Source organism: Notolepis coatsorum, assembly GCF_963971535.1.
Source record: "Notolepis coatsorum genome assembly, chromosome: 10".
Taxonomy (NCBI): Eukaryota; Metazoa; Chordata; class Actinopteri; order Aulopiformes; family Paralepididae; genus Notolepis; species Notolepis coatsorum.
Genome location: NC_140174.1, coordinates 131,438,302 through 131,451,858, shown reverse-complemented (window position 1 = coordinate 131,451,858; position 13,557 = coordinate 131,438,302). Strand labels below are relative to the sequence as shown.

Genomic DNA, 13,557 nt, shown 5'->3' with positions numbered 1-13,557 from the left:
ATTTTATAATCACATTCAGACAGCTTTCATTGTGTCCATAATGGGGTTGGAAATTAATTGTGAACATATAAAATAATGATCAATAATAATAGGGATTTCATGCCTGAGGTAGGAAAACATGTTTTTCTGGAAGTTAAATATGTACTTAATGTTGTGGGGTGTTCAGAAAAGTAATACATTTTGGTAAAGAAATCCAAAAATGTCAAAGTCCAAATCGTACTCATTTCGTGGAATGACTCTATATGTGTACATATTCCTTACTCTTATAGCTGCCAGTATGATACTACCATAAGGTCTTTATACCTGTGTCACTGTACATAATAATACTATAACACTGTCTGATATTAGCATTATTACTCAGTAGTACTAATTTATATATATACTCTTGCACTTTACTGTTACATTTGCAATCTGGTTAGATGGCAAACCTACAGTATTTTTGTTGTGCTTTGTAATGACAACATTTGAATGTAATCTAATCAAATTGTAACTTGAATTTGACTGTTATAGTTGAAATACCTTGTTATATGACAGCACAAGCCACATGTCTACCTTGAAAGTTAATCTTTGTAAATCTGCTCACAAGTCATCTATCATTTAGTAAACTCTGAATGAATGAATGAATGAATGAATGAATGAATGAATGAATGAATGAATGAATGAATTTTAACAGATTGCAGAATGGGTACAATACAGTACGGCTCAATACACACAATTGTTAAGGGGTTGCAGACCAGAGAAAGAAGTTTGTCTTGTTTACATCAGGGTCCCCCATTTTCAATTCATTCCAGAATTGGAGGACAATTAGGCATCAATACTTTTGAAAAATGGACCCTTTATTTGATAAGTTTCTGTTATGTATTTAATAAAAACAGGTATTAAACCATCAAATAATTGGATTCGTCCAGCTCAGGCATCAAAGGTACACTTTTTATGATACGTTTTATTTGTTGTGTGCTATGTTTGCCGCAACCCTGTTACAAATACTCAGGAAGCTGAAAAAAGTACATTTTAAAATATTTTCAATAAATCCTTTACAATTAAGTAAAGAAAGTCACATGCTTACTGAATACTGATTTAATTTCAGATAAGACTTCACTTATATTAATTTAAGCAACTTTGAAATCGATCTTGCCCAACTTTTCAATAGTCACATCTTTCTTTTTACTAATTTCAGTATTTAATTTAAAATATTTGTTCAAATACATTATGTATTTAATCATGCAAACTATTACATTTACAATAGGTTAAACCACTGTGAGCTGAGAAAATCATGTACGATTATTTGAATAAAAATGATATGGTAACAGCCTTCAAATTAGAGTAACAGGGTTGCGCTAAGTAACAGTTACTTTACTTTTGATTGTAGATCATGACATATGTGACAAATACATACTCAGGACCACGGGAATGTTGTTTAATAATATTATTTTATTTTGGGACTCAACAGGATGAGTAGGAATGATACAAAATAAACATGTCAACAAAACCACAAACTGGATCAGAATAGGCCAACAACCTGGCATTATTGCTGCATTCCTCACCTGAATAAGCATATCAACAATAGTAATGAACTGATATGGGAATGATACAAAATAAACATGTCAACAAAACCACAAACTGGATCAGAACAGGCCAACAACCTGGCATTCTTGCTGCATTCCTCACCCGAATGAGCATATCAAAAATAGCAATGAACTGATCAATCGTTTAGAAAGCTGATTTTATGTTCAGATTTCATTTTTCGTGGCTGGCCAGAGTATCCCATACCTCTCTTGCTATAGCCATGTGGCGCACGGTAACGTTCTCTGGGGAGGAATGAGGGTCAGCATATCCTCTGAGAAATACCAGTGGAGATCATCCCTCAATGGCCAGAAAAAAACGGTTTGCCCCCACTCTATGCATACATTTCACCTGGCAGTGGGTCATTCACCTCCTGGATGATCCCAGGGTAGATGGTGTGGTCGTACAGCAGGGCACACCATTTCCCCACAACGCCTGGACTGAGCCACTGCACTTCTTCACATACACGTGTGCTGTGTATGGGGTCTTCTGGGTGGTCATCTGTGGGATTAAAGCTGGAGCTCTTGGTTTTTTGGCAATCACACTCCAGATTCCCTGTTGCAGAACATATGCAGCTGACATCATGGTAGAGCATTTTCCCAGGTGAAAGAGTGACCACCTGGTGGAGCCTCATAGTTGACGGTACGGCTGGAAGGTCAGCTGGCATTTATTTCACTGCATTATCCACAGCTTGCTCCTGAATGTAAAACAATTGCACTTTTGATTGTTCCTTACTCAGAGCTTGGTACAGGGACAGTGCCGTAGGGATATCAACTCCTTGGGCAACAAGCCTGTCGGCCCTCCTCTTCAATGTGCCACCCACACCATCTGGGGTACCTTTTCCATGGCTGGCTTCAAAGTAGTTCCATGATCCTCTTGTAAATCCCCCTTTGAAGATTTCAGTACAAAACAGGTAAAAATTGCCACGCTGCTTGTACTGTGTGCAGGGTCCGTCGCTAAGAAAATGGATGGTTTTCACATCTGGGAGTTTCTCTCTGATTTCCCTCAGGATGGGCTGCAGGTGTTGCCATATGGCAGGTGGTCCCTTCAGTCTGGATGCTGATACAGTGCAGAAGGAGGTAGGGGCAGATGCCTCCCCCACATAGTAAACCCCAGTGTGCAAAGTGGCCTGTTGGTGTGATGCACCAAAATGGACAGCCTGTACTTCAGTGCTGTACTTGCAGCTGTAGTTCTCTGAGAAGTCGATATGGACTGCACATTCATTTGCAGGGAGGTTCAGCTTCAGGGCCCGTGAGAAAGCATATTGCTGCCTGATGTTGTAGAGATGGCGCCTGAACTTCTGGAGCAAAATCTGAAAAGTTTCCACCAGCTCTTCTTGGGAGCATTCACATTCTTTTTTCAAAGTGACCTTTGAGGCTGCTCCAGGATAATTTGTGTGCTCTTTGTCCACAGTGGCCCACTGAAGGTAGGAGACACGATCGGTGGCTCTGTAGTGGCTTGTGAGTGTATAGGTATTGTTGCTGCAGTTCTCACATTCCCCATACATACATTGCTTGCTTGTGGTGTCACACATGATGGCTTGTGTCAGGCTCTCCAAATTGGATGTGTCAATGATGTGCATCTGGTGAAGCCTTTTGGCAATAAAGCCTAGATTTTCATTTTGTTTGCACATGCAGGTTTCACAATCTGCCAATGTTGGATGCACAATCCAGTGGCAAAGCGTGAGAACAGTGAGTATGATAGATGGAGGTTGGTGTGCTCAGCCAGGAACTTCAAATGGAGGTGGTTCTTCATTGAATCCACCTTTTCTGCATTTTTTTTTCTTTTGTCAGCGTTTGCTTTTTTCCAGTTGTGATCCTGCTGACATCGTCACGTGAAAAGAACAATCTCACCGTTGACCTCAGTGTAGCAGCTAAACCCTTGTGTTTCTTCCTCTGGTACTTGCAGACATTTTCATTTGCCAGTTTTGTCCACCTTCTCCTTGAAAAACCATAAACCTCCTGTGCCAATCTCTGCAGCCTGTACTTCTTCAGGACTTTGTTGGTGACTATTCCTGCAATGACCTGTTTGTCACTCTCTCTCTTTGAATATGCATACTTGTCACATACTTCCTCAGCTACAGCTGTGTGGAACAACAGGGTTCTCCTTAGGGTTGTGCCCGAGATGTGTCGAATCAACTTGTTGACTTTGGATCTTGGAGATGGATTGTTCTTTTTCAAACGTTGGAGTCGCTTTCTGTATTTTGCTGCCCTCTGTTCAGCTTTCCTCAACGTATCGTGTACTTTCTGGAACTCCCTGTTTAACTTGAATGAATGAATGAATGAAAACTTTATTTAACAGATTGCAGAATGGGTACAATACAGTACGGCTCAATACACACAATTGTTAAGGGGATGCAGACCAGAGAAAGACGTTTGTCTTGTTTACATCAGGGTCCCCCATTTTCAATTGATATCAACATTTATGACATACACAACATACATGACATTTATGGCATAGGGACATACAGGTATTTAGTACTGATACATTTGTGACATAAACGGTATTCAAATATACCGTACTGTTACCCATAGATCCTGACAGAGTATATACATATGATGTGGAGGGGACTGTACATTAGGAGGGGGTGGGTGGGTGGGAGAGAAATATACATACGGTGGGGTGGAGACTGTACATTTGGAGGGGGTGGGTGGGTGGGAGAGAAATATACATACGGCGGGGAGAGAATATATACATGCGGTGGGGAGGAGACTGTCTATTAGGAGGTGGTGGGGGGTTTGGGCATTTACGGTGGCCAGTTTCGAATTGCAGCCTCCCGTAGGTGCTCTTTAAGAGCGGTTTTGAATGTGGGTAGGGATTCACATTCCTTTACAGCTTTGGGTAGGGCGTTCCACATTGATGTGGCATAATTGTGAAACGTGTTTAGTCCCTTGTTTGAGCCGAATCTGGGTTTAACATGATTTGTTGAGCTTCCTCTGGTGTAGTGGTTGTGGTATTCACTGACCTTTGGGAAGTATTTTGATATGTACATGGGTACCTTAGTCGTATAGCGTATCTTGTAGACCAGGCCCATTGCAAGTTGCTGTACTCTGCCGTCTACTCTAAGCCATCCTAGGTTGTCAAAGTGGGCAGGGGTGAGGTGGGTTCTGGGGGTAAGGTCAAGTAGTAGTCTGACCAGTTTGTTTTGTGATGTTTGTAATCTTGTTTTTAGCGCCTTTGAGGTGCTTTGGTACCATGAGGTGCAAGCATAGTCGTAGTACCCTTGAATGAGTGCTCTTGCCAGAGTCTTCAGGGTATTCTTGTTTACCAGAGAGGAGATCCGGTACAAGAATCTAGTTCGTTGGTTGACTTTTTTTTATTACATTGGATGCCATTTTGTCACAGGAAAGATTTGCCTCTAGGATGGAACCCAGGTAGGTAATTTTGTCTTTCCTTGTGACAATATTGTCCCCCACTGTAACTGAGAAGCCGTCGGTCTTGCTGAGTTCGTTATTTGAACCGAAGAGAATGGACTCTGTTTTGCCCATGTGTAATGATAGTTTGTTATCAGCGATAACAGCAATATTTGTTACTTTGCTTTGGTAGCCCTCAATGTTCTTCTCCCAGCATCACGTTGCCTAAAAGAAATAAATAAACATAAATACATTGTCACATAATCATTTCACTTGCATGGACTTTTTCCCAATTGTAGTTTTGCACCAAACAAAGTAATTACCAGGATTAGATGGGCCTAATAATTACTGAGTACATAATCAAGTAAATTAAATGGTAAATGGTGCATTTACTGTATAGCACTTTTATCCAAAGCACTTTACAATGCTTTGTAAAAGATTTAATGAAAAAAAATGTCACTGTTCATTCTACAGATAACGTTAATTCACCTTTCTTTACTTAAATATATATCCTCAATGACCTAAACTTGTGTCCTGAGCTTGAAGTCCCAGTTTGAGAGCTGACTGGGGATTCTGTCCTGATTGGAACGTCTGGACTGACTGGGGCATCAGGGCTGACTGGAGGGGTGTTCAAACCTTCAAGTACACTTTTCCTGGCATCACTCCTCTTATGAGCCTTCTTCCATCTTTTACGCTGGGCACGCTGCTCTCTCATACTGCAGTCTTTTTGCCTTTTCTTCTTCCCTGTTTCTACATATTTTCTCCACTTCTCTTTCTCTTTTTCTAAGTACTGCTGTCTCCTCTGTTCATCAGCATCACGCCTGGCACAGTAGCACCTCTGCTTTTCAGCAGTGCTCAATGACAATGGTGTGGAAGAAATCAATTACATTTCAAACTAAATGTCTATTAACCTTTGATAAAATAATGATTTGGGTAACACCTTACATTAAGTCTGCATTCACTACTATTAGGCACTAATAACATAGTTGTTACTAGTACACGTAAGTACAGTTAGTTACAGATGGAACAAGACATATAATAATTACAAAGAAATGTGAGTAATTACACATGTTCATGTTCTACTTCTGTAAAGACATACTGCTGAACTGAAGGAGATGCAACCCTGTTACTGTAGTCAGTGCAACCCTGTTACTCTAATTATAGTAACAGGGTTGCAAGTAACAGGGTTGCAAATCAATGCTAATGTTAGCTTTTACCTCAGGAAAATATGCTAGCTGAGGAATGTAAGTTACTGTCAATGTCAAGGTTAAACATAGTTATATGAATAAAGAAAGACACATTTAAAATAAATGTGTCTTATTGTGATAATATGAGTAACAGGGTTGCGTTGGCTAGAGTGACACAGTCAATCAAGGCTGAAAAGATTAGAAAAATATAAAAAGTAGAAGACAGGACTTACCTTTGGTCTAGCCATTTCGTTAGCAGATGGCTTGATGATGTCATTTCCTGTGTCATGTGACTCACTGTTTTTATTTTTTTCCCTCTATCAGGTGAAGTTTCGGTAACAGGGTTGCACACATGTTGTGGGACACAACTTCAGTGCATAATTACTATTATTTAAAATATGTTGATGAATAAACAAATTGTTTTTATAATTACAAAAGACATATATCAACAATCTAATACCAAAAAAGTATATTTAAAACATAAATTTAAATGTTATATTGGACATGCCAGTTGGTCATCAAGAAGGTGGGACAAGAGAAAAGTGCCATTTTAGGGGGTGTTCAAGAGCTATTTGGTATTTTAAATAATATTTTGGAACAACTTTTTCCACAACCATAATATGTCTCAGGACAAGTACAATTTACATAACAAGTGCATGTTTTAGTATTTTGTGCATGGATTGTTTGGAATTTCATGGGTGGGACTGAAAATGTCCTCCAATTCACATTTATGACATACACAACATACATGACATCATGACATTTATGGCATAGGGACATACATGACATACAGTTATATAGTACTGTACATTTGTGATATATACTATATGCAAATATACAGTACTGTTACCCATAGATCCTAACAGAGATTATATACATATGATGGGGAGGAAACTGTACATTAGGAGGGGGTGGGTGGGTGGGAGAGAAATATCCATACGGTGGGGAGAGAATATATATATATATACATTATACACAGTGATGCGTTCCTCATGGGACGGGGTTGCACGCAGTGCAGCCAAAGTTTTGTGAGCAGAAGCGCGTGCGCGCACACGCACTGTTGACAGAGTCACTTATGGGGCGACAATAACTTGGTCATGACGACAAGGTCCTCTCACTTCAGCCTTTAATCGCCGTGGTTTATTATCACATTGAGCAATAGTACATGAGACCTCTCTGTGAGAGGTAGATGGGAAGAGACAGAGAAGGAGGGAACGATCCCTTAAATACCCTCTTACCTGGCGCCAGCGTCAATAGCTCCGCCTATAGCGCCCTCTTGTGGAAACAGTTAGACAGTTAGACAGTTACATGCAATCGTATACATCACATAACTTTAACACCCACCTGGCCTACTTTGCATATCAATAGCGCCGGTCGTCAGGTGTGTTAAATACGTTCTCAGATACATTCACACAGAACTTGTGAATGAAATGTGTTACATTCCATTCGTAGAGGCAATTAGGCACCGTCTTTAGTCTGCGCTTAAGCGAGGGAACATTTATGCGCATGCGCAGGAGCGCGCGCACGCACCCATGAGCGTGCGTGCACGTGGCGTCATTAGCGCGAGTGCAACCATAGTTGATATGAAGAACGCATCACTGATTATACATATACATACGGTGCCCCTGACTTAATGATCCTCTTTGACCTTTGTTGCCCAGGTTAGGTCAAGAAACAGCCGTCTGTCGCCTGACCACGTGAATACCACAATCACAAAACCAGAGGGAGCTCCACAAATCATGTTAAACCCAGATTCTGCTCAAACAAGGGACTAAACACGTTTCGCAATTATGCCACATCAATGTGGAACGCCCTACCCAAAGCTGTAAAGGAATGTGAATCATACCCACTTTCAAAAACACTCTCAAAGAACACATACAGGAGACTGCAATTCGAAACTGGCCCCTGTAAATGTCCTAACACAACCCCCTCCAATGTACAGTAAAAATGACCAAGTATGGTCTTGTCAATATTCCAATGTACAGTTTTGCTTGTACAGTTGTACAGTGTCCCCCACCCACAACACCCCTCCTACCCAACCCCCCCCCCCAACCACCTCTAATGTACAGTACCCCCCACCCCCACCTACCCAACCTCCTCCAATGTACAGTTTATACATCAAATGTATATACTTTTTTTTCTGGACTCTTTTCGTATCACAAACAAAACAGTACTGTATTTGCAAATCTGGTATGTCATAAATGTATAGATGTAGGAGCAGTAGGCCTACTGTCTATCTGTATGTCATGTATGTCATATAAACGATGAATTGAAAATGGGGGACCCTGATGTAAACAAGACGAAAGTCTTTCTCTGGTCTGCATCCCCTTAACAATTGTATGTATTGAGCTGTACTGTACTGTACCCATTCTGCAATCTGTTAATAACGTTTTCAATCAATCAATCAATCAATCAATCAATCAATCAATCAATCCCCTTAACAATTGTATGTATTGAGCTGTACTGTACTGTACCAATTCTGCAATCTGTTAATAAACTTTTCAATCAATCAATCAATCAACCGGTTGGTTGACGGGATTCGAACAACGACGAGGGAGCAGCGAACTTTGAAACCGTTCGATTTTCAACACGGGCCGGTTTGATTGGCTTTTCACTTCCCCGCCCGGACGTGCTGACGTAAAACTACGTAGACCTAAGATAAAAAAAATCTACCGGGTCAAGAAACGAACATACCCGTAGAAAAGGGCAGAGCTGGGCTACTAATAGACGAGGCATGGGCGGGTTACTCTACCCACCAAAGAATTGTGTAACCCAGGAGGAGAGGATACATAAAAGCCGGTATGACATCACAAAGGGCTGAGGAGCGACAGAGCACGCGGCCGCACGAGCGAAACAGATCGATTATTGATCACACGGAACTAGAACGCATTTATTATTATAGCTTTACTGTCTTTTCGATTTGAGGAGAATAACGCAAACGACCCTATCGCCGTGCACACCCGTACGGTGTGTTCATGTCACAGTCTTTATTTCGCGCGTGAAGGTCTGAATACAGGCTCATACTTTGCATTATTGTCTGGTTTAATAAGGTCTTTTATTAATACCCTTAGTTATTCTACCAGCCCCACAGTTAAAGGGCTACAATGGGAGTCGGGGCCGAAAACACAGCATCGAATGCCAAGACGGTCGCTCACAGTGAAGTGTATAATGAGAAAGATGTTGCACTGAAGTCGCCTCTACAGCTTGTGATTCCCAACAAGGTAGAGGAGGTGAAAGCGGTCCGAGCGACATGGGGCCGGCGGCTGGAGTTCATCCTCGCATCGGTGGGGTACGCGGTGGGACTTGGGAATGTCTGGCGGTTCCCGTACCTGTGCTACAGGAGCGGTGGAGGTAGGAGGACACAAACAGTAATAATACAGAATGTTTATTAGGGCTGCCTTCAAGAATAAAGTCTGGCTACTGTTCATATGTATACTGTATATTGTACCCATTCTGCATCAGTTTTCAATCAATACCATATATACAAGAGTAACAGTCGCTCTCGTTACAGAGCAGTTCCTTACGAAAAAGTAGCATGGTAATTTCTGCTTAAATCTTTTTCTAATTTGTAAAATAATATGTACATGAATGAATGAATGAATGAATGAATGAATGAATGAATGAATGAAAACTTTATTTAACAGATTGCAGAATGGGTACAATACAGTACGGCTCAATAAAAGACGTTTGTCTTGTTTACATTCAATTCATAGTGAGTCAGTTACAACATTACAGTGAAATGGTTGGTTCTGTATGAGCCCCCTGAGATTGGGCTTTATACAGTAAAAAGAATAAAGGCCTAACACTATACAAAATATACAATATACAAACTAAAGTACAACCTAAAGTACAAAGTGAAGTACAAAATGCAAACTATAAAATACAAATACAAGCTTTTTAAAGTGCAAGAGCATGCAGTCCCTTATGAAAAAGTAGCGATTTTACTTTTCACTTAGCTACACTTTATGCACCGATTTGTGCATTTTCTGCATCAATTTATGGTCGAAATGTCTTTATTTATGTAAGGTACCCGCTGACACAAATATAATGCAGTAAGGCTCTCAGGCATTCTATATTGTTTTCAAATATTTTGTGGAGGGGTTGTCTTTCATATTAGCTATATTTTTTCAGGGGGACAAGTGTACCTCTTTTTTTAGGGGGACATGTCCCCTGTAACCCCCCTAAATCTATGCACACACACACACACACACACTGAAATACTGACCGCTATGAAAACCAGAGACAAAAAATGCTCTTGAGTTTCGTAAAAGTCAGTCAAAGCTTACCAAAAGCAAGAGCAGTGAACTCCAAGCCCACGTGACTGAACTCAAACTGGAAAGAAACGGACTAAGAAATGACGTAAACTCCATGATCAAAACAGCAAAAAAAAATTTTCATCAATGACAAAACTGAGGAAAACAAAAACAAATCATGTGAACTTTGGAAATTACTCAATAATCAACTAGGCTGCAGTAAAAAACTTAACCAGATTCTCAAACATAAACATAAAGACGGACAACACGCTCATCACAGACAAGCTGGATGTAGCCAATTACTTAAACATTTTCTTCACAAACATAGCCACAACACTGGTAAACAAACTACCCTCCCACTCAGGGCATTATGGGGTAGAACACATAGTAGCATACTACAAGAACCTAGGGGTCCACAAAGATGACTTCAAACTGGAAATGGTAACAACAGATGATGTACTCAAAAAACTGAGCGCCCTCCAACCGAACAAGGCCACTGGCCATGACAACATCCCCTCCAGCAGCCGCCATCACCCCAGTCATCACACACATAATAAACCTCTCTATAAAACAGGGACACGTCCCCAAGGACTTCAAAATTGCGAGAGTAACACCCCTGCACAAAAAGGGCAGTAAATTAGACCCAGGCAACTACGGCCCTGTTTCTATCCTTACCTCCATCTCGAAAGTCATGGAAAAAATTGTATACGAACGGGTCGAAAAGTACCTTGTGAAAAAAAAATCTAATCTACGAATTCCAATCTGGCTTCAGAACATCCCACTCCAATGCCTTCTCTATTTAAACGACCACATCAAACAAGAGGTGGACGCGGGCAAATACTGCGGCATGGTCATGCTGGACCTACAAAAGGCCTTCGACACTGTCAATCACACCATTCTGTTTGACAAGCTAAAAGCAATTGGTTTTGATAGCCTATCAGTGAGCTGGATGCAATCCTACCTGGAGGGGAGAGAACAGATGGTGGAGGTAAACGGTACCCTATCCCACCCCCTCACAGTGAGCTGTGGTGTTCCACAAGGAAGCATACTAGGTCCGCTACTGTTCCTAATTTATGCAAATGACATGTCGTCAGCTTGTGACTGCAACTTGTTCCTGTTTGCGGACGACTCAGCCCTGCTGGTCTCTGACAAGAACAAGTTACAGGTTGAAAAAACCCTCAGCTCGGAACTAGGCAAAATCTGCATATGGCTCGCTGATAACAAACTATCATTACACATGGGCAAAACAGAGTCCATTCTCTTCGGTTCAAATAACAAACTCAGCAAGACCGACGGCTTCTCAGTTACAGTGGGTGACAATATTGTCACAAGGAAAGAAGAAATTACCTACCTGGGCTCCATCCTAGAGGCAAATCTTTCCTGTGACAAAATGGCATCCAATGTAATAAAAAAAAGTCAACCAACGAACTCGATTCTTGTACCGGATCTCCTCACTGGTAAACAAGAATACCCTGAAGACTCTGGCAGGAGCACTCATTCAAGGGTACTACGACTATGCTTGCACCTCATGGTACCAAAGCACATCAAAGGCGCTAAAAACAAAATTACAAACATCTCAAAACAAACTGGTCAGACTACTGCTTGACCTTACTCCTAGACCTTACTCCTCACCCCTGCCCACTTTGACAAACTAGGATGGCTTAGAGTAGACGACAGAGTACAGCAACTTGCAATGGGCCTGGTCTAAAAGATTCATTACACGACCAAGGTACCCATGTACATGTCAAAATACTTCCCAAAGGTCAGTGAATACCACGATCACAACACCAGAGGGAGCTCCACAAATCATGTTAAACCCAGATTCGGCTCAAACAAGGGACTAAACACGTTTCGCAATTATGCCACATCAATGTGGAACGCCCTACCCAAAGCTCTCAAAGAACTCCTACAGGAGACTGCAATTCGAAACTGGCCCCTGTAAATGTCCTAACCCAATGTACAGTAAATGACCAAGTATGGTTTTGTCAATATTCCAATGTACAGTTTTGGTTGTACAGACCTGTACAGTGTCCCACCCCACCCACCCAACCTCCTCCAATGTACAACCCCCCCACCCCCCCCCCCCCCACCTACCCGTGCGGTACGGTGGTGTAGTGGTTAACACTGTCGCCTCACAGCAAGAAGGTCCAGGGTTCGATTCCCGCTTGGGGACCAGGTTTCCATGATGCCAGTTACCCAGGTGGGGTATCTCCCAGGCCTTTCTGTGTGGAGTTTGCATGTTCTCCCCGTGCTCGCAAGGGTTTCCCCCCCGATAAGATAAACCCAATGGAAAAACATGCACAACAACAAGATCGCTAACGCTGTGGCGTCCTTGACGAAGACGGACAGGAGCACTTGGATTGGTCCCCTGGCGCGGCTCACGTTGATGCCTGTCTGCTCCCGGCTGCCCTTGGGGGTGAAGGAAGACGGGATGGGTTAATCGCAGATACGAATTGCATGCATGCATCGCATGTGTGCCAATTGATGACCTCGGAGCAGGTCCTAAATTATTATTATTATTATTATTATTATTATTATTATTATTATTATTATTATTATTATTATTATTATATTATTATTATACCCTCCAATGTACAGTTTCTACGTCAAATGTATATACTCTCTTTTCTGGACTCTTTTGGTATCACAAACCATACTGTATTTGCAAATCTGATATGTCATAAATGTATAGATGTAGCAGTACTGTCTATCTGTATGTCATGTATGTCATATGTTATGATTAATTGAAAATGGGGGACCCTGATGTAAACAAGATGAAAGTCTTTCTCTGGTCTGCATCCCCTTAACAATTGTATGTATTGAGCTGTACTGTACTGTACCCATTCTGCAATCTGTTAATAAAGTTTTCAATCAATCACACACACTCCAAATCGTCCTGTGACAGTATGGGTTTTGGAGGGGGTTGAGAACCACAACTTTCCCCCTCTGGTGGTTCCCAGGAGCAGGGTGGCAATAATGATTATCTGAAATTCTCTGAACCCTTTTTTTCAATCTGAATTCTATACTAGATATATTTCTTCATTTTGAAACATGTAAGTTACCAGAGTGTAATCTGAGTTGCAGTTTCCGTTAAATAGACTACGTGGAGGAATAAAATACTGTGGCTAACATGATCCTGTGCACAATGGAGCCAAGTAATGCAGAAACGCTTAAAGCACATGGCTTTTACGGGCTGCAGCG

At 41.4% G+C, this 13,557-nt stretch overlaps 1 protein-coding gene across 1 annotated transcript in view; it reads left to right on the top strand.

Annotated features, from left to right (window-relative positions):
* The first annotated feature begins 8,884 nt into the window (after positions 1–8,884).
* The window catches only part of LOC311235329 (sodium- and chloride-dependent GABA transporter ine), a 101,694-nt gene continuing 97,021 nt past the window's right edge, over positions 8,885–13,557 (top strand). Inside the window, exon 1 of the mRNA XM_084322760.1 lies at positions 8,885–9,454. Within this exon, the coding sequence (XP_084178886.1) occupies positions 9,208–9,454 (247 nt within the window). The 5' untranslated portion in view covers positions 8,885–9,207. The remainder of the gene's footprint in view (positions 9,455–13,557) is intronic.